The sequence below is a fragment of the Erithacus rubecula genome (assembly GCF_903797595.1).
Source record: "Erithacus rubecula genome assembly, chromosome: 2".
Taxonomy (NCBI): Eukaryota; Metazoa; Chordata; class Aves; order Passeriformes; family Muscicapidae; genus Erithacus; species Erithacus rubecula.
In genome coordinates, this window is record NC_136685.1 from 35008483 (window position 1) to 35029495 (window position 21013).

General features: G+C 39.2%; 2 protein-coding genes across 5 annotated transcripts in view; both read right to left on the bottom strand.

The window, feature by feature from the left end:
- Positions 1–1086: 1086 nt before the first annotated feature.
- LYRM2 (LYR motif containing 2) lies at positions 1087–2388 on the bottom strand. 3 transcript variants are annotated; one of them, XR_013776953.1, is made up of 4 exons: positions 2323–2370; positions 2050–2241; positions 1292–1466; positions 1087–1255 (listed from the first exon to the last, which is right to left on the bottom strand). XR_013776953.1 is itself a non-coding variant. In XM_079328476.1 (3 exons), the coding sequence occupies exons 1-3, from the start codon at positions 2365–2367 to the stop codon at positions 1386–1388; spliced, it is 267 nt and encodes an 88-aa protein (XP_079184602.1). In that variant the 5' UTR covers positions 2368–2388; the 3' UTR covers positions 1087–1385. The 3 variants fall into 3 exon arrangements, 2 of the variants coding, with proteins under 2 accessions (XP_079184602.1, XP_079184601.1); XM_079328476.1 differs by having other exon boundaries at positions 1087–1466; positions 2050–2190; positions 2323–2388; XM_079328475.1 differs by having other exon boundaries at positions 1087–1466.
- A 148-nt stretch (positions 2389–2536) lies between these two features.
- The window catches only part of MDN1 (midasin AAA ATPase 1), a 118416-nt gene continuing 99939 nt past the window's right edge, over positions 2537–21013 (bottom strand). The window contains exons 81-103 of one of the 2 annotated variants that reach the window (XM_079297483.1): positions 20413–20639; positions 19928–20083; positions 19533–19705; positions 19007–19168; positions 18753–18890; positions 18397–18538; positions 17995–18164; positions 17625–17768; positions 16852–16984; positions 15929–16245; positions 14312–14467; positions 13835–13936; positions 13483–13684; positions 12868–13038; positions 11298–11455; positions 9425–9514; positions 8937–9052; positions 8169–8343; positions 7468–7541; positions 7261–7375; positions 6557–6620; positions 4781–4923; positions 2537–3466 (exon numbers count right to left, since the gene is read on the bottom strand). In XM_079297483.1, the coding sequence (XP_079153609.1) occupies positions 3278–3466; positions 4781–4923; positions 6557–6620; positions 7261–7375; positions 7468–7541; positions 8169–8343; positions 8937–9052; positions 9425–9514; positions 11298–11455; positions 12868–13038; positions 13483–13684; positions 13835–13936; positions 14312–14467; positions 15929–16245; positions 16852–16984; positions 17625–17768; positions 17995–18164; positions 18397–18538; positions 18753–18890; positions 19007–19168; positions 19533–19705; positions 19928–20083; positions 20413–20639 (3517 nt within the window). In that variant the 3' untranslated portion in view covers positions 2537–3277. Of the gene's footprint in view, positions 3467–4780; positions 4924–6556; positions 6621–7260; positions 7376–7467; positions 7542–8168; positions 8344–8936; positions 9053–9424; positions 9515–11297; positions 11456–12867; positions 13039–13482; positions 13685–13834; positions 13937–14311; positions 14468–15928; positions 16246–16851; positions 16985–17624; positions 17769–17994; positions 18165–18396; positions 18539–18748; positions 18891–19006; positions 19169–19532; positions 19706–19927; positions 20084–20412; positions 20640–21013 lie in introns of both variants that reach the window. The other variant, XM_079297484.1, reaches the window with a different exon arrangement.

Genomic DNA, 21013 nt, shown 5'->3' on the forward strand with positions numbered 1-21013 from the left:
GGATTACTGCCCACTACCTGGAAACACACAGACTGGGAGTCAAAGGGGTAATGCAGGCTCTGGGCTCCAAAAGGAAAGCACCATGGTGAGGCAGAGGGTAAAACCTGATTAAGGAAATCCAAGCACTGGCTGAAGGGAAAGGGAAGGCTACTGTGGAAACAGCCAACAGTGCACATGGCTGTTCAGTCAAAATACCTTTCTAAGCAGCACTTTCTCTTAACATGAAAAACAAATCCTAAACACAAAAATGATCTCTAAGTCTGTTCTACCAGAAAATTTTAACAAAATGTAGATTTTTAATGAAGCATTTTTACACACTTCATTGGCTGAAGCTCAGGCTTCAGTCGATACAGAGCTGAACCATTGCTCCTGCTCCCAACTGGGGTCATTCTCCTGTAGCCTGGAATTCTGTCCTGTCCCTTCCCTGATGCCAGTGGTGATACCTATTTACCAATTTGCTGCCAGTTTGTGCAGCTCTGCAACTCTGCAGAAAAATCACCTTGAAAAGCAGGAGTGTTCCCTAAGGGAACTACAATAGCACAGTGGGAGAGGGAAGAGTTCCTGCATGTCTTGGAATCACAACCTAAGGGTCAGTTATTGATCAACTGCTGCCTCTCTTAGTTATGTGGAAAACATCCCCAGCTCACCCAGGCACTTCTAAATTACATGGAAAAAAAACTTCCACACCACAGCTCAAGGAAAGTGGTAACCGTTGCCAGCTAACAATTAGAAGTGAAGTAGTGTAACATTTAATAAACAAACCACAACGTTTGCAGTTAGTATTTTCTACCTGTAACTCTTCTTTATATATTGACTTTGAAATACTAGTTTGAAGGTATTTGGTAATAAACATCTCTGGGGCTAAAATCTCCCATTTTGATAAATAAAGGTCTCTCCTTTTAAGTTTTATTCAGCTGCTACTGAAAATCAACATCTACACACAAAAAAAAATTAATTTTTGTTTTTTCTGGGCCAATTTATTTATCCCTGATTCTTTTTTTAATCACAAATTTTGGTGAAAATTCTTGGCACAGTACATGAAGAGCTGTCATTGTGAATATTATCAATTACAGCTACCACAGTAAATAGTGGACAAAATAATCAGGCATACATTTATTTTCCATTGCACTGACATTAACACAGCTGTTGTAATTTTTGGTACTTTCTGCTTTTCCTGCAGTACATGTTACATCACCCATTCAGTTTTTTAATGTCCTTTGTGTCCAAGTAATTTCCACTTCTGAGAGTAGCCAAACTGAGAAATGGATGGGGAAGGGGAAAAAACAAATACACCCCAAAGGTAGAGTCCTCCTTCAAACATAATCACATTCTGGAAAAATGCCTATTTGTAATAAATAAAAATCCAACTGTCAACAAAATGAAGATCAGGATTTTGCCAGCTTAAGTGTTCTCTGAAGTTCCTGAAGTTGCATGTTGCCTTGAGTAATCATCATCCTGATTGCATCCTGTAAAACAAAATGGAATTTAGTGAACTGTACATCCAAACACAGCACAGGTTTTTACACAAGCATATAGACTTTTAATGTATTAAAATACATACAATTCTTACTGGCACTACGGTCATTTAGTTCTCTGTGTGACCTAACACTGCTGTCTCTGAGATGGTTAAAACCAGGTAAATGGATTTGTTTTCTCTAGTTCCTTAACAATTGGTTGTGGCTTTGCTTTGAAACTCAGTTTTTAACAGGATTCAAAATCTAAATAATGTTTTCTCTGTGCTGTGTGTGTACTGCCTTTGCAAACCAGTATTAGTTACTACATTACTCAATACAGTTTTCCTGATCTGTGATTTGAGTACACAGTTTCTGTTTTTTAATTCCAGATAATTCTCTGGAAATTTGAGAAACATTACTACAGCTAAGAGGCGGGGGATAATATTTAGAGATGCTGGATTATTTCTCCGCATAAATGAGGAAATAGAAACAGGAGACTTCTCAACACTCTTGAAGCGACACCTACAAAACAAACCCGCACGACACAGGACAGTGCAGTGACCATTCCCGAGGGCAGGCGATCGGAGTTCCTCACCTCTTCTGTAGCATCCTTATTTCTCTTGAATTCCTCCCTGGCCCAGTCCTTTAAGTAGCGGCGATCCTGCTCAGCAGGGACCTCCCGGATAGCCCGCAGGATCTTGCGGTACAGCTGAAGGACCTGCTGCCGCCTCAGGAACTGGCAAGGAGAGAGGGAAGTCTGCCCGCAGCCCCAGGACAGCGCTGCGAGCTGCGCAGCACACATTTAAACAACCGCAGAGCTGCTCGTCGTTTGTACAGGACGCTGCCCGAGCCCCCAGCCCGCCCGTACCTGCCTGAGGGTGAGCGCGCCCGGCGGGAGGCGCCCGGCGGCCATGGCGCGGCTCCGCCCCTTCCCCTTCCCCTTCCCCTGCCCTGCCCCGCACGGGGCCGCCCAGCCCGCCCCGCGCGGGCGGGACCGCGGCCGCCATTTGCTGCGGCATCCCGGCAGCCGCGGCCGGGCGCTCTGCGGAAGATTTGATCAATTCAAGGCACAGACCTCGTAATTACAAAGAGCGGTACCTCTCTTTATTAGTACAGACGATACAAGATGCATAGTTTTTGCAATGAAAATCACTCCGTGCTCCATGACACCGGATTTATGAAACATCCCCAACGCCTGCCTCGGACCGGGGCAAACTTCACAGTGTCAAGTGGTAAGGCAGGGATTAGCATATGGCAAGATTCAGAAAACTCCTTGCTGCTTTGTGAGGCAAAAATCAGTAATAATTAAAAGACCATATTAAAACTGCAGAACAGTTTCAAGTATTCGAGCTTTTGGGATTTTTTTTTGGTTGATTCAAACCATCTGCCTCTCCTGCTCCCCACTCCCTTCCCAGAGGCATCTCCACATGGGTGATGCTGAGGAAGGCTTTGTGTGCAAGACACCCAACTTCTAATGCAGAAATGCCTTCCCAGGAACAACACTGGTTTCACTTAGCAGGGAGGGAGCAGCAGGAATAATACTACAAATGCTTTTCTTCTCTTAAAAAGTTCCTACAAGAGAAGTTGAGACAAGTTTTATGTTACTTGTGGGAATAGCAGGAGACAGTCTCCATTGCATAATTATCCTCTGACACACATGGGAGGGAGGATGCACCCAAACCATTCTGTTCTTGCACAGTCTCTGTCCCAGGGCAGCTCCCACAGGAAAATCTCAGTCAGGAAGAGTTTCATGACCTTTCCCATGAAATGCAGTTTCTTGTATTTCAGCAGCAGCAGTCGGGTCCTGACCTTGTCTACAAAGTCTAAAGAGTGTCGGAGGCAGTCACCAGCTCAAACCACTGTCTGAGGGCATCACTCAGCGTTTCCGGGAGCGCGTTCACATCTCTGAGGATCATGTAGAACGGGAACGGGAATTCTTCCATGTAAGACCTGATTTCAGGCAGTTCTCCAGGTCCTTTGAATATGGGTACTTTAATGTCCAAAATAGAGTCCTGTAAAAAAAGTACTGATGTTACTATTAAATGACACACATATTCTATGACCTTCTAATTCTCCTCTTAGATTAAAAGTTAATAAAATACTTCTAAGATTAAAAGCTCTAAGTGTTAAATGGTAAATCAGATCAGAAGCTGAATATAAATCAGTTAAATGTTTTTGCCCTTTTAGATAAATGTACTAATCCATGAATTATAAGCTAGAAAAGACTAAGCTTAAACTTCCTGCAATACCACATTCTGTAAATAAATTCTGTCTTTTCTTAGCATTTTATTACTTGAATTTACTGTTGGCACTTTAGTTTTATTAATCTGATACCTTCCCAAGAGAGTCTGTAAGCTATTTAGTGCCGAGTTCAACTCATATTTGTGTAGTGCTTTAACAGAAGATTCTTTAGCAACTTCACAGTATTTCAACAAATACCACAAGGACAAAAATCAGATTAAACTCCAGCTGTGCTTCTTATAAAGTTACTTTGCAGTTGCTCAGTGTAGCAGCTCAGGAATTAATAAAGGTTACGGAAAGCACCCAGAATTTTCACTTCATACTACAAGCCAGGTTTCATCAGAACCTTTCAGCTGTTTGTCAGCAGAACTGTTAGTTTTTCAACAATAAATATAGCAGATGAGTTTTGTATGCAAAAATAAAGATACGAAAAGAAAACACAAACCACCAAAAAAAATAAAAAACAGTCCCACAAAAATTAAGAGTTTTTACCACACAATTTACTATCAGGTTTATGTTTGCTCACTTACTGCACTACAGAGCCTTCCTGAAACACTCCCAGATATTTCAGCTTCCCATCCAAGGATATCTTAAATTTCCTTCCCCCATTACCAGATGCAGGACTCAGCTTTCCTAACTGAGGCACTAAATAACTCTCACATACTCCCTTCTGTCTAATGTTTAATCTCATACTGGCTCCAGCTGTCATGTCAACTGGGGACTGCTGTCAGAAATTATCAAGCTGAATCAGAGCTGAGATGGAACAAAGCATCTCTCAAACTCCCAATCTGTCAACCTGCCAGCTGCTTCCCTGGTGGCCAAGAGCTGCAGCCATTCCATTTGAAGATGGGAGCTCTTAGCCTTTCTGTGGCTTGGAAGCTGAGATTTTTTTTTTAAATACAAAAGATAAGAAGCACACTAGGAAGAAATGGCAGATCTGGCAGACGTGGAAAACTGCAACTGGGTTCAGTATCTCTGACCTCTACAAAAGATAAGGGAGCTGTATGGTACTATAAAAGACAAGAAAAAGATTTGTATCGGTTCCTCATTCCCTGCAGTTGAATACTTCTCCCTTGCTCACTTACCCGGGAATTAGGGTTGTCCAACACTACGAAAATAACAAAGATATTGGCATTCCGAGCTGCTTGAACTGCTGCTGTCACCCGTTCCTTGCCTTCCAAGAAAAGGCCTCTTCCATCAGATACAATCAAAAGCAGCTGTGCTGTTTCTGAGCACAAAGAACATTGAAAATTCCAGTAAGTTCAGAGTTATGTATTTAAAAAACAAAAACCCCTATTTTGCTGTTTGCCCTGTGGGCATAATGGAAAAAGGAGTATTCCTAAGGAAATTAGCTCTTTGATTTAAACAGAATTCTGTGACTTAACATTAAGCTGCAGTTACTAGTGGGTCAACAAAGTAAATAATGTGTGACACCATTAAAAATAATGGAGGGAAGGGGGTGGTGACACCCCTATGCAACACACAGACAACCCCCACCATCCATCACTACTATAATCAAGGATAAAAGTCATGGAAAATGCCAAACAGACTTGGTCACAGCCTTGACTTTCATGCCTAGGGGTTAAATACTGGCTGAATACTGGATTAGCCACTAGCTCAGTAGAGCACCAACTGCTGCAATGATATAGAGCTCAAATCAGCTCTTCTAGAAGCAGGTATCTATGGGTCCATCTGTAGGCTTTTCTGTGCTGTCCCCACCTTAAAAGGCTTGGCTTCCATCAGGGAACAATCCTAGACTGTCCAAAATGGGTTATTTTTGGAAGAAACTAAATCAGAAGATAGGCTCGGAGGCACAGTCAAGGCAGTTCAGTTAGTCTGAAGTAAACCTGAAACATCAGACATAGCACCCGTGCTGGTTCCTCAGCACCAACCATTTCTGGAGACTTGACACGACCCAAGTTGCCCCTAGAGTCAGATAGAATGTATCTCTAGAGGGATGTAAGTTATGCATCTGTCATCCTTTAATTACATGTAAAGTAACAGTAATTACAGTCAGGAATGCAAGCTCTAATTGTTAGAGGGATGCAGAACACACTTCTGCAGACAGGCCCCAAATGTGACAGGGCTTTGTCTTTTTACAGAAATAGGTGATGGATCCTACAGTCTTTTCTCTTCCCAGCTCCCTAACCATAAGAAGCTGATTGCTACTGCATCACCACCTCATTTAACAGAAATGGATGCTCAGAATATGTGATACCCTGTTGAACCTTTGGCAAAGCAGATGTGGATTGTAAATCCCAGACTGTCAATTTCTTGGAGTACTTAAACAATGAGAACATATAAAAAATACAGGTGCCACCATGACAAGCTTATAACTATCATAGAGCAATCTTTTAGACTAACTATGGGGTAGACACCAGGCAAGCAGCCTTCCAGCTTTTCTTAGAAATTCAAGCAGCTCATGACCTTAAGTTGCAGGACAGTAAAAGGCAAGTGGGAGGCAAATTCCCTCCTCAGAGCAGTGTGCTTCTGGATACCTAGAGAGCTCAAGCTGTGAAGCAGAAGTGTGTAAAGAGTCAGGGTCCTTAGGAAGCTGGACAGTGCTCCAAGCTGGCACTGTCTAGGCCTTGACACAGTCTGCAAGCAGGAGTTAAAGAGAGACAGGTAAGGTGTGTCTTTTAAAAAGGCTTACACAAAATTTTAGTGAATTATTGACAAATATGAAGTACGTATTGCTTGGGTTTTGATCTAAATTTCAAACAAACATTGCATTAGACAAAGCAAAGCCCTAACGCAAGTGATGTTTCAGTCTTAGGAATCTTCTTGGCAGGATCTTACTTCGGGACTGTAGTGAGCATTCTGCTGCCATGGCAACCAGCACAGTAACACAAAAAACTCACCCGGATTAATATTTTGAGACAACTGCTGTGCTGCAGCAAACATATTAGCTGACGATTCTAGAAACTGCAGAGGAAACAAATAAGAAAATCAGGTTCTCACCATAAAAGCAATAAACTTTAAAATAAAAACATTTCTAAAGAACACCTTTCTCTATTTGAAATGCTAAAGACAGTCTGACTGCCTAAGACAGATACAGTTCTTGGCATTTTCCTGTATTAACTCCTGCTTTAAATTTATTAAGTACTTTTGAATTAAAGAATCTTCAAAGAGCCTTGAAACAGAATTTATTTTTTCCCAGTGCTAGCAAAGCCATCACCACACTACACTGTTAATGAGATTAATGGCATAATTGAAAATACACATTCTGTTTCTAGGCTGAACTTCTTTGGCTTCAACTTGAAACAGAAGTATCTAGTCTCATATACTTCCCATTAAAATTAAGAACATCAACAGTACCCAAAATACTTTTTAAAACCAATAAAGATGAATGCTTAAAAGTGGTATACTTCAGAACAAAATGTGTGAAAAACTCTTCCTGTTACAAAATTATGACCATTTTTTTCTTTGTTATCTAACCTGCTTCCAGACTCTCAAACACAAAAATCTAGTAAGTGTTACAAAGTGATCATGAAACCATGAAGCTGCTGATATGCTGTCTGGAAAAGACTGGTCAAACCGTTGCCCTAAAGGCATCATTGTGTACCTGGGCTATTTTTGTTTTCTTCTGCTGAAACTTGCAAAGACGCAATATCCGTGTCCCTGACTGGTCACTGAACTGCTCATGGAATGGGTGCAGCAGCTGAACAGACTCTCCAAAGCTTTAAAAATAAGAGAAAATTCCAGCATGAAACTGATATTTACATTCTGCTCTGAAGTACTGAAGGAAAGTCAATATTTTGAATAAACTCACCTACACACAGCAATTTGTCCCACTTCTAGAAGAGTCAGAGCATTTCCAATAACTGCCAGGGATTCATATGCAAGCTATTACAGAAAAAAAAAAAATGCATCAAAAATAGCATAGTCAATGTTTTACTCAAAGCCCAGTAGTAAATACAAAGAATGTTACTGAAATTATTTTTCATCGTCTAGAAAGATAATTGAAGAGACTGCCTATTTCTTTCCGACTGTCTTATGTAAGACAGTGCAATAAAGATACACTAGTTCTGCTTGAGGGCTTCAGCTGATTGATTTAGAGACACCACTTTAGGCAGGCTAATGAAATAAATAACTGTTCAGAAGGAAACACACCATTTTAATTAATACAAACCCTACAACTGGGCTATGATGAGTGGATATTTAGTGCTCCAATGAACTGCCAGATAAAGAAGTTTCAGCCTTTTGTAAACCAATAAAAGTAATTTTGCAGTGGATGTGTACACCTCTAACAAACTTAACAGCTCATCCTTTCAGCTAGTTTTCACTGATCTTTTGTTAATAAATCCCTTAGGCATGAAGTGACAAGAGTTCAAGCACATGGACTGGAAAAAATAGGTGCTTTGGAATGACGACTTTCCAGCAGCCACCAGCCCTATATGAAACAAGTCAGCAACTGCCATACACATCTATGACAGGTGGTTTCTCCACACTTCTCCCAAGGTTTTATTTTACCTGTTTAGAGTGATTGTCAATCATACTAGAGGAATCATCAATAGCCAGGCAGATCTGGTACTGTCGTTTACTGGGCTTGGTCCTTCGCAGCCAGATCTTGTCTTTGCGGAACTGACTGGCAATGTAGGGGATCACTTTGCGCATGTTCAGTCTCTTCCCAGTTCTGTAGTCTCCTCTGAAAGTTGAGAAAAAAGACATAGTGATGGGGTTATCAGCAGATATCTCATTCTGGAAACCCATGGCCTATACAGCATATACACAAAAATATATATTTTTAAAATACAACAAATCAAATATTAGTAGTTTTAATACTGATATTTAGTTATAGATAAATCCCCCATATTTTTAATGTAAGATGGATATTCAGTGTTTTTAAAAGAAGTTTATATCTGGGTACCTAAAATGGAAGGCAGATCTTGAATTTAGATGCCACCAGTTTGAAACTTAAAAATAACCATTTAATGTTATAAACAATGTAAGACATTTTGACATTTAACATAATCTTTGACTTAATTTCAAATGGTGAAGTGGATTGACCACCTGTTGCACAGGAGAAAAAAAAATAGCAGGCAATATCCTCAGGATAGGTGCCTACTATTATGTTCATAAAATAATCTAGTGTTCCCATACAAAAAAACTGAAAGCATCTGCAAACAGGAATAATTACTGTGATGTAAGAATGAGATAAAGCTGCAGTTTTACAGAGGTTAAAGTGCCCCAAACCCATGAGTTTAAAGAAATCAGAAGCATCAGAAAGACCCAACTTACTTCAGCTTGGCAGCCTGAGTGGGTTCCAGGATGAGTCGCAGCTGTTCACAAAGCTGCTGTGATAGAGGAGCTGTCAGTACTAAATACTTCTGCCACAGCTGTGCTGCTTCCTTCTCCTACGTCACACAAAGAAATTAAAGTGAATTATGAAAAAACAAAACAAGTTGGGGAGCACTGTCTGAAGAAAGAAACCAAACCTCAGTCCACTAAGGGGAAGGCAGTAACCAGCTAAAACTGAGGGTGTCTCATATGACAACCTGCATTCACTTTCAAAACAACATCTGAAACAGTATCCTGCTTCTAGAATAATGTACTATGTTTTTCAAAATAAGTTAAACATAACAATAAAAATAGTATCTATATCATGTGATTTTGAGTATTCAGATTCCAGCCTGCTTGGATTTCTCAATGTTTTAGTAGTAAAAGAAGATTAAATAGTGCAGTGAAGGATTCTTATGACAGTTTTATATTTAAATGAAGTCACGAACCTCCTCTGGAGTTCCAGGCTGTTGTGTCTGCCAAGCTTCCAACTGCCTTTCAAGCTCCTTTCTTAGCTCTTCAGGATCTCTAATTATGTGCTAGAAGAGAAGTTATGAGTTTCATAACACAGAAAAGTAAGTTTACACATCTGGTGATCCCCGAAGTATAGCAAATTATAAAAAAGCATAAATGCATGTTCTCATGATAAACAAAAAAATACCCGAATACCTGAATGAAGATTCTAAATCTCCATGTTTTTTAATAGCTTCCATGTATGTGAAGGATAAATACCTCCCCACAAGTATCTCCATATGTGATATAATCAATATAGAAACAAATCTAGGAGCATCTATGATACTGACACTGAATACAATAAAATATAGAATATTCAAGATCTTGACAAGCACCAGATTTATAATTGTATAATGGAGACCAAACTTTTGAACACTACACCTAACTAGTATCTTTGAAAACATTGTATAGTTCAGTTAATTATATCTTTATACAAGCTTCATTCCAATGACTTGAAGACTGAATGGCATCATTCCTTGGCCTCCTTACCTGGCACCAAATATTATTTGATAAGCCATTCTGTTAAAGGACACCCAAGCTTTATGATACTTCTTTTACTTTCATTGTGCTTTCAGTGACAGCCTCCATCCCTGACTTACAAAACCAGTTTGGCCAAACAGCAGTACATGGTCTGCATAACCTGCAGACTTACAGACTAAAGAACTCAAGAGTCCCAGTAACTTCTCATTCCTCAAGAAGCAGCAGCTGTCCCACTGGTCACCTACTGCATATTTTAGGGAGGGAGAAAGAACATACATGGAGGGAATTTCTCTCCTCTTCCTTTTGTTGAAAGGTGAGATGCTACCCTTTTTCCCCAGCAGCCTCTTTCCCTTTCCCTTTAAATAGTGCTGCAAGAGCTCCCTCTCCTGTTTCACATTTTGTGGTGCCAGTTGGAGAAAACCTACAAAGCCCGACGCCACAATTATTCTGTCAGGAGAACACTTGCATTTAGCAGCCTTTTTCCAAAAAGTTGCAACACTTGGCATTAAGATAGAATTACCAGTGTAGCTGACACACAGTCCTTTCTGTGCTATGCATAGAAACAGTAAAATAGCACCCTGTAAGCAGTGTACTTAGGACACCATACTGTGAGAATGGAAGGTCAATCCTCCTGAAAAAAAACAGACACTGAAAATAGTTTTACTCTGACACCTGGTTATCCACCACCAACTTGTTCTGTGCCATAGGTCTTTATGATAAAATGTACTTTTTCCCAGAAGTCTGGACTAGAAAACCACAAGTGTTACATGGAATTCTAGAATTTTCTAGGCCATGGTATTTTTTGAATTGAGACATAAAAAGCTCAAAAAGGTTCTATAATACCTGCAATCAGCTTTTATAAAGAAGTAATATATTTTAATGAATTAAGTAAGGTGGATTCTTTGGCCAGAATGGTGTTTTAAAGTTAATGATGCCTTGTACTCTCATCACTCTATATGAACCCTTCTGTAATCTTGAGGCCACACACCCCTGCCCATTGTTTTCCACTTTACCCAAACATTTGATCTGCAGATTCATCTGAGCAAAACAGTTCTTTACAGTTAGAAAAACAAAACCTTTAAAAAAAAAAGTGAAAAAATTCCATGCCAAGGATGGGTACAACTAGTAATTTTAAAGGCATCTTTCAGCTGCATATACAACAGTATATGTGTGTTACTTTTCATTCTGCTATTAAATAACAGCAAGGTACTGAGTTGGCTGAAAAAAAGTAATTCTAGTATTTTGCATTCACAGCTTCATTAACACAGGTTGAGTAAAACCATCTGTTTGTTCTGCTGTAGCTGAAAGAAGACAGACTGAGTATCCTACCTGGGGAAGGTCCATCAGAAACTGGTGGGCTGTGTGTATGGTGGAGTCCCTGCTTCTCTCTGGCTTCTCTTCAGTCACCTCCAGCAGTTTTTCTGGTGCAGAGTCATTGACATCCTCTGAGTCAAAAGTCTGGAGCTCTGGCTCCATGTCACCTGGTCCTAAAAACACAAAACTAATTACTAATTACTGACTTCATGGCTCACACGTAATACAAGAAGCAGTATTGTATCTTGATTCTTACTGAGCATCTTATATGCTTTGTAATGCAGCTGATACTTTCTTTCAAAAGAAGTGCCAAATTTTAACACATTTAATTCTAGGATGAATACATCTTGCAACTCACTGGAACAGAAAACCATGCATTTCCTAATGCAAATTCATTTTCTGTCTTGTAAATTTCTTGCCAAATAAACAAAGTAATAATTAACAAATTTTAACACCTGACAATTCCACTGGTGAAGTACATTTCTTGACTTTCATAGCCTCTATGACAGAATGATAGGAGGTATAGGGTCATTTGAGAACAGTCAGAAAATCATCATTACAAAATGGCAATCTTTGCTTCTCTTTTATGCTCTGATTTTTTAACAGAAAAGTTTTCTATAAATCAGAAATCAATTTACAAATAAAGGAATAGACTAGACAACTTGTTTTAATACTGTTTTTACTGTACTACACTGTTTAGCAACTCATAAGAATTATTCTAAAGGAGAAAAAGAATGACATTGTAGGACATGTTTTGAGGACTAGTTTTTCAGAACATACAGTTAGAGAATCTGTGGAAAAACAAGGAGACTAATTACATGCACACCTGTACCATAAATAAAGAGTCTAGCAAGAGATTTAAGTGATTAAAGCTCAAGGGAGTGGGAGGCAAGAATGTAGGTTTGTAAAACTCGTCTCCCCTCTCCAGCTTTGTGTTGTTCAAGAAGAAAACTCTTCAAAATTCCAAGCTATGGCGTCTAGATTCAATTACAATATTACAATTTCTGTTGCAATTGGCAAGTATCTATCTAGTTTGTTTTTTCTGAGAGGGGTCAGACCTATCTTTACCAACTATTTCTGTCGGCTGCTCAGTTTTGTTCCCACTTCAGAAAGAAGGCAGTGAGTTTGGTGCTACCTCAGCAGATGTTGTTCAGACCAGCTGCTCTACTTCTTGCTGGTTTGTTTTACTGGGTTTTTTTGCCAGAAGTTAGTTATACATAAAACAGTTGAGTTATGTGGTGCTGATGGTGGTGACGCTGGAATGCATTGTTAAATGCCAATTAATTAAGTGAATTGGCACTGTGTTGAACAGCAGGGAAGTGTTTGCTTTTTACTTCTTCAAAGTGGTGGATAAAGATTAGAGACCATTAACTTGAAAGAAAGCAGCAAACCCCTCTATCAGTCAATCAATTTAGCAAAGGCTAATGCTGGTTATTAGGCAGAAGTGAAAATACTGCTGCAGAGGAATCAATTTAGAGCAGGCATTTAAATTAGCCTTATCTACTGCATGCAAATCTAAATACCTACATATACATCTAAAGATCCATATCAGCATGTATGTAGAATGCTTTTTAAGTTAATGTACCAGGAGGTTTAGTGGCAGTAGACTTCATTTTTTCTGGCTTCAGCTCTTCAGTGTCTACTGCTCTGAGATCTTCATCCTGCATTTCTGTTTCCATTGCTGCATCTTCAGAGTCTCCTTCTTCCTTTTCTTCAGGAGGCATAATAGGTTTCTCTTGCTCCTTGCTAGCTACATCTGCACAAAGACAACAGTACTTGTCAAGAGGAAAATGGAAGGAGAATTAGTCAAGTTTAAAACAATACTGCATTCTGAGGTCACTGTGTATCAGTTACTTAGAAGGGATCTGAGGCTCAAACCCCTGTTTTATCTTTCACTTTGCTGTGCTGTGTCATGTCAGTAAGCTATTGCTTTGATTAGCTGAACTGAATAGTAAAGATATTTATTAAGGTAAAATCCATTTTTCTAAGTCAAATCCGTATTTTCAAAAGTGTTATTGTTAGTCTGAATCTGAGTTCCAGAGTAGCATTTATTGTAGTGAAATGGTGTGGCACCTTTAACCAAAGCAAGGATTGTTAAATGTAAGTTTAAAAAACAAACATGGAAAACTACAGTAAATACGAGTGTTTCAGGATTTGATTCTGCAGTGACAGCTCTTTACACCCAGAAATACCACTGTACCATATGCCTGTGCATCATAGTGTTCAGAGCCTTGTTTAATATGTTCAAATGCATCAGCCTCCTCCACGCTGTGTTCAGGCTGAGTTGTGTCCTGCTTTGCTTCACTGCTGGATTCCATGGTTCTCAACCGCTTGTGGATGCGTTCATTGTGATCTCCCATCGAGCGCTCGTTGTCTGCCTGGCCAGGTTTCCTCTTGAAACTCTGAAAAGGAACAAATCAACACCAAAAACTTCAAGAGATGTGTAACCCACTACTAACAAGAACAGTGTTCTACAAAGGAGAACCTAAGTCCTGACTATTTGCTGGTTAATATTAAGAAATTTAAACAAGAATTTAAAAGAAGAGATGAACCTGTGTATTTTTTCTGCTTTGCTTCTGAGAAGCCATCCGAGCCATGCGTGTGGACTCATGGCCTTCTGACTGATTTGCACTTGAAGCTCCAGTTCCACTTTCCTGAAAGAAAAAAAATAAATTCAACAATGTAACTGAAAATAGAAACTACTGTAAACAAACTCAGATGTTAAACAGCAATGTTTTGCTACATTCTGTTCTGAATGACCGATGGCTCATAACTGCAAATATAATTCTTATGGACAGCAGACAAGCCACTACTACAGTTCAACAATTACCCTAAACTTACCTTTATAGCAGTGAAAATGAAAGGTTATCTACATAGTCTTTAAAGTTTTTTTTAGTAAATTTATAACTGGTATAAACTAAGGTCTTGTACACAGTTCTTAAAAATTATGGCAGCAGTTCCCTGATTTCAACTTGAAAACATACTCACAAATTTAGCATTTTTAACTCAGACACTTCCACATAATTTACCTCTTTAGACTGGTCTCTTTCTGAAGCCTCTCCAGCCAGCTCAACAGCACTGTCACTCTGCTGATTTTCTTGACCAGTCTGCCCTTGTGTTTCATGCTCCATTCTTTCCTCAGGGATCTGCTCATCCATCTCTGAATTATCTTTATCCTCCTCTTCCTGGAATAACATCAGATTATTTTAACATTCTAAAACACGTTGATAACTGTGTGTAATTGGAAGGCACTGAAAGACAAATACAGTTATCAGATACAGTCAGGATGGGTTAACAAAGGGAAAGGCCTATTTGACTGGATACCCCTTCTATGATGAAGTCACTGGCCTAGCAGATGAAAGGAATGCAGTGGATGTAGTTTTTCTCAATTTTTAGTAAGGCTTTTGATAGTATGCCTCACAGCATCCTTCTGGACAAATTGTCCATCTGTGGGATGAGTGGATTCACAGTGTGCTGGGTGGATTCCAGGGCTCAAATAGTTGTAGTGAATGGGGCTTCATCTGGTGACAGTCACAGTGCTGTTCCTTGGGGTTCAGCTCCAGGACTAGTCCTGCTTAATGCATTTATCAATGATCTGGATGCAGGAGTTGAATGCTTCAGTAGCAAGTTTGCTAACACCAACTGAGAGGTGCTGTGGGCTCTCTTGAAGGACAAAAGGCATCTTGCAAAGGGATTTAGATAGACTGGGGCACTGGACTACAATTGAGGGGACGAAATTTAACAATCCAAATGCTGGATTCTGCACGGACAGCAGAGTAACACTGGGCTCAAGCATAGATTGGAAACAGAAATGGTTGGAGAGCAGCCCTGCAAAGAGATCTGGGGATGCTGGCTCACAGCAGGCTCAGCACTGAGCCCTGGCAGTCCAGAGGGCAATCCCCTTCTTGGGGTGCATCAAACACTGCAGCACCCGTTGGTAAAAACAGGTGGGGCATCCACTGCATTCAGCATTGGTGCAGCCTCACCTGAGTGCTGTGTGCAGTTCTGGGCCCCACAAGTTAAAAAGGATGTGAAGGTCCTTGAATGTATCAGAGGAGGGCAACAAAGGTGTGCAAGGGCTGAGAGCAATGTCCTATAGAGACTGGCTGAGGACTTTGGGGTTGTCTAGTCTGGAGAGAAGGAGGCTGAAGAGTGGCCCCATTGCTCTCTACAACTTCCTGAGGAAGGGACACAGAGAGAGCTGCTGATCTCTTCTCCCTGGTCCCAGTCCATAGGTACCATAGGACGGTTGGGAATGGTCATTAGGACTTTAGTATCAGGTCAAACACCGAAACAGGCTTCCTAGAGAGGTGGTGAATGCCCTAAAGTTCTGTCTTTAACAGGCATTTGGACAATATGCTTGAATATTTGGTCAGGCAATTGGACTAGATGATCACTGTAGGTCCCTTCCAACTGAAATAGTGTGTTCCATTCTAACATAAGGCTGAGGAGGCAGCAGGAACACAGATAGCAGAAACACATGTTTAATAAGTATAGCTCTTGTTAACTTGATGAAGAATCTCACTAACATTGTATCTATTCAATGCCAGATTTGTTTTGGAATACCAGAGGACACCAATTTCTTAAATCTTGTATAAGGCAATTTATAAAAAAAGAAAAACACGCTTTTATTTATTACACTGTACCTGAGGTTGAAGGCCTTGGTCTTCATTAGGGATTCCTTTATCTTCAACAGATTCATTTTTTTTCTCATCAGGTTCTTGTGACTCTTCCTCTTCTTCTGCATCTTCAGTGTTCCCTGCCTTTTCTTCTTGATCATGAGCATCTTTGTCTCCTTCATCTTCCTTTTCCTCTTTATCTTCAGAAATGCCTTCTTCAGCTGCTTTTGCATCTTGATCATCTCTTTCTGTCTCACCAGTATCCTCTTCATTCTGTTCTTCTGTCTTCTCTGCCTCATTTAAATCCACAGGTTTCTCATCTATTTCAAAATCATTCTCTTCTTCTGGATTAAAAAAAGAAATCAGAAAGGTATATAAAACTTTCAGTGAACTACAGAGGCAGTGAATATTACAGATATTTGGAATAAAACTGCCCATCAAAAACCTATAAAATACTGAGTTCTATACACAGAATCTGTGTTTTCTACAGCCAGATAATTCCTTTAAGTCACAATTGATTTCTAGCTAGCAGTAGAGCAGGATGAATTCCTATTGACTTCCTTTAACCTAATATTCCTGAGAGTTGACTTTTAAGAGTACAAATACTTGAAAGTATAATAGAAAAAAAATGAAACCACAAAAGCAACTGGACAATTAAATGAGGAGATTCCAGCTTAACTTAGACTGTATCACTTGGTTAACATGAGAAAGCAGGCTCCACAGTGTGCATGAAAGGGAGGTAAAGGAAAATGTAATGCTGACTTCTTGTCTGGCCTGCATTTGGTATATTGGTATTTTGATGCACAAATGAATTTGCAGCTTCTTGGTGGTTATACAGAATCCTACCACCATCTCTCTCCTTTGTACAGACAAAAAGAGCTCATGATCTGACTGCCCCCCCACTTCTATGTGGCTTTCTTCTAGGAATCTGTAGAGATTTTCAGCTGTACCTTCATGCTCCTCATCATCACTCTTTTCATTACTCTCCAGATTCAAATTATCAGGAAGGTCCAAAGGTTCAACTTCAGGCTCCTTTTCTTGCTGGCCATGATAAGGATCAACTTCATTCTCATCATACTCACGCTGTCAGCAAAAGAACAGGGGAAAAATTAACAGGCATGGACTAAGTAGGAGGACAGGCAAAGATAAGAAACAAGATACTCTAGGACAAAGAAATACTGGATACAATATTACATTCTGATCAGTTAAAACTGGATTTCCAGTGGTACACGTACTTATGCAAGAAGAGCAGAATAAATTAATCTCAGCAAATGCAGTTACATAAATTGGTGGCACTTAAAACCAGCATGTTTTGTGTTCAAAAGCCAATGTTCCTGGCTGAAATATTCTAAACAGAATATGCACTCTCAGAGATGCTGAATGTACTCTTGCATACTAAGGTTTTTCTGTTGCCAAACACAATGGAATTAAGAGTTTTAAAGCTTTGTCCATCAAAACATCAGTTCAGTGTATAGCCTGTTTTGGCAGCCATTACAAGTTGAAGGTACTGCAAAAAAAATCCTTTCTGGAATATGAATCAGAAAATGAATAGGTATTATAATGGATACAGTATGGTTTACTTTTAGCACTGAAATGAACTAACATTTTCAGGGTGCTTCACCATTAAAGAAAAAAGGCGCTTCAAATTCTCAGAAACAGATGGTATGAGCAACAGAATGTGGTTTAACAGCAAGATACCCCATGTAGTCCAAATAATTTTTACCTCATCAATTTGTTCATGGATTTTCTCTTTATTTCCACTGTCCTCTTCCTGTTCCTCTTTTTCCTCGTTCTTGGGAGGCTGTTTTTTATTGTCCTTGTTTCCTGTCCCCAGATTGTCATCTTTTGCAACAAGCTCTGAATCCTCCTATTAATAAATCCAAAAGAAACTCAGTTATGTTATCAGTTTTTCAACATCTCAGTGACATCATCTCCTACAGAAAAAAAAATACAACACTCAATAGAATTTATTCCTTGAAATGATCCCTTTCTAGGGCAAAGAGCTATGAGAGGCAATTCTCATTCTAGGTCACATTAAGTTAGCAGAGTTCAATTCCTTTAATACTTTTCCCTCCCACCCTGTTCCTTATTACCTCATCCATTCCTGGTCCAGTTTCTTCTGTTTTACTACTAGCATCTTCATCGTCATCATCATCATCTTCATCCCCCCAGAGCCTTTCATCTAGTTTATCATCAGCTTCAGCATTATCAAGATTGCCCATCTGCTTATCCAGTTCCTCCTCTTCATCTGAATTTTCCTCATCTTCCGTGTAAAGTTCAGAATGTGTTTCAGTACAGAAGAGAGAAAGATAGTATTTTTGTTAACTTTAGAAGCAAATAAGCAATCATATTTTGAACCTTAATTTCATCACCCCATTCAGTTAATTGATATATGCTGAAAAAGACACACATGCACATGTTATAGGAAACCATCAACCATTACTGGACTGATCTATAACTTTTCTTATAAGTTTGCCATAGTGGAAGAACCAAACCTTTTTCCTCCCGTTCCCCATCATGCATCTTTCCTTCAAAGTCTTCAGACATTTCAATTGCATTGTCTTCTCCTTCAATGTCTGGTTTAGAATCTTGATCCTCTTTCTCCTTCTCTTGACCTTTTTGGAAAGTGTCTTCTACCTATAAATCAATGGTAAAGCCAAAAATTACAGTGGATTTTTCCTATATATTAAAATCTTAAGTATCCCAACAATATTTATAAGCTGATATGCAAAGATAAAAGCCAATATAAAGAGGAGACTGAAGGTAGGTTTCTGTTTCCTTTTACTCAAGACATCCACATCATGAATTTCAAGAGCTTTTTCAGTTTCACTTCAATTAAACAAACACTTGCCTGATCTTCACTTTCTATTTTGTCGCTCACATCCTTCTTGCCTTCCCCTTCTCCAATACCACCATCCTCATAGTCATGGAATTGTGTTCCACCCTCTCCTGCTTCATCTTCAAGCAATTCTTTTGGCAGACAGAACCCCTGCAAAGGCGAACAGAAACTCAACATCTTCCTCAGTACTAAGCACATTTTACTCAAGACGTTTACACATTAAATACACCCTTGCTATACATCCACTGTTACCTCTAATAACTTACCTTCAGAGCAAGCTCAGTAAAAATGCTGGTTAGAACAGAAAGCAGCTTTCCAGTACTCCTGTGAGATGCCAGTGAAATGGTGAGGTAGAACAAGATGAGGTCTGAATAATTGCAGAGCATGGGCTTCAGACGCACCAGCAAGCAGCAGGACTGGTTGAAGAACTACAGTTAAAACAAAAAATGGCTGTCAGTCATTTGTACTCACTTACATGCACCTCAGAGAGGGTCATGGCAGTGACTGAAAACAGACACTCAAAGCAGAAATATCAGTAGGTGAGTTTAAGTACAATTTATAATGTTTCTGGAGCTTTTTCTAGATTTTTCACAAAATCTAAAAAACTTTGTCTTCTTACTACAGGAACATCTGGCTTTTGCACTACAGAAGACTACCCTTATTTGTCCATGGTTTCTCACATGCTTCTAGTTCTAAGGCACTGGGCAAGAAGAAGTAATGCATGTTTAACCACCAAAATAGTTCTCAATTCCAAATTTCCTGAGACCCCTCTCATGAAAAGAAAAATTTTACCTTATCTTTATATGAAGTGCAGTCTTCTCTGTAAGATTTTAGGATCTCCAGGAGTTCTGAAACACCTAAAATTGCCTTCTGCAGATGTAAAGACTCCAAATCAGCAGAGAGATCTTCATCCAAAAGTTTAGTGATATGTCCAGCTTTAATCACATCAAGGAAGGCTGCATCCTCTTTGTTTGAAACACATTTAAAAAAATGGAGATCAAGTCAGACATTCTAAAAATCTTATAGCAAGCAATCTAGAAATATCCACCCTGTTGAAATATACAATTTCTATTACAATCGCAATTTCCTTGTGTATTGGTACCTCTGACACACAGAGTTTAAGAAATTTTAATGTTTGCATGGTTTAAAGTCTTCTACTCCCCACTCAGGTGTATTGAAAAACTTACCATTTTCCTCTGAAGATTTTTCTTCCTCTTTTCCACCTTCCTGTTTTCTCTCTACCAAACACTGAACAGCATACAGAACAGCACGGATAACAGTTTCCACTTTTGTTGAGAATTGCTCCACAAACTCTTCATCCGACTGTTGATTTCCTTTTGAACCTTAACACAGACAGTGTTACATGGAAACACATCAGATTACAGGTTCCTTAATGCAAGGACAATGACAGCACTATGCAATTTTTACTACACAGTTCTAATAAATCTCCTTGCTAATCCTGACATACAACTATGTTGCAAGATCCATCACTAATAGAGATGGTAAAAAAATTATACCGCAGAAATAAAGTCGACTAAATTTTGCAAATTTTAATTTAATGAAGTTTTTGGATATCAGAAGGAACACGGGGGCATCTTCAGCAATAATCAAACTAATAAATTCTTACATCTTTACCAACATTACAAGTCAGGTAGAGAAAAATTATCCTTACCACTGCAATCTGACACAGAAGCAAGAAGCTGTGTTCTCCAGGCTGTGAAGTCTGAAGATGTGTTATTAACTTCTTCTTGTATGTACTTTAGGCTCTTGATTAGGGCCATCTGATTTGCAGCTTCCCTGTCTTGCCCATTTGGAAGAAACAGGGACTCTATGCTTTGTAACTGGGCTGAGATTTCCAGCAAACAACTCACAGCTGATGTACAAACTTCAAAGTCTCTCCTGCAACAGAAATACTGTAATACTGAAAGAAGAACAAACAGTCCAGTAATTTAAGATTAAACCCTTTCTTAGACATGGATAAGGGAAAGGCAGCATATCTCCATCCTGAGTTTATTAAATAAAAAGTTTGACAACAAGCTTATATTCACACTGTTTAAAGCAGACAGAAAATTAGAAGGTTGTTATTGAATAGGCTACAAATGTCTTTTAAAAAGAAAATTTCTTCATTAAATTTATATTTGAAATTCACCTAATTAGCTAAGGAGCTATGGGGATAAAATCCTGAGAGACCAAAAAGTGGGAAACTGAGATGGAAATTTTTTTCACTTGTTAGGGGAGTGGGAGAAGACATACATTTCTAGAACAGAAAAATG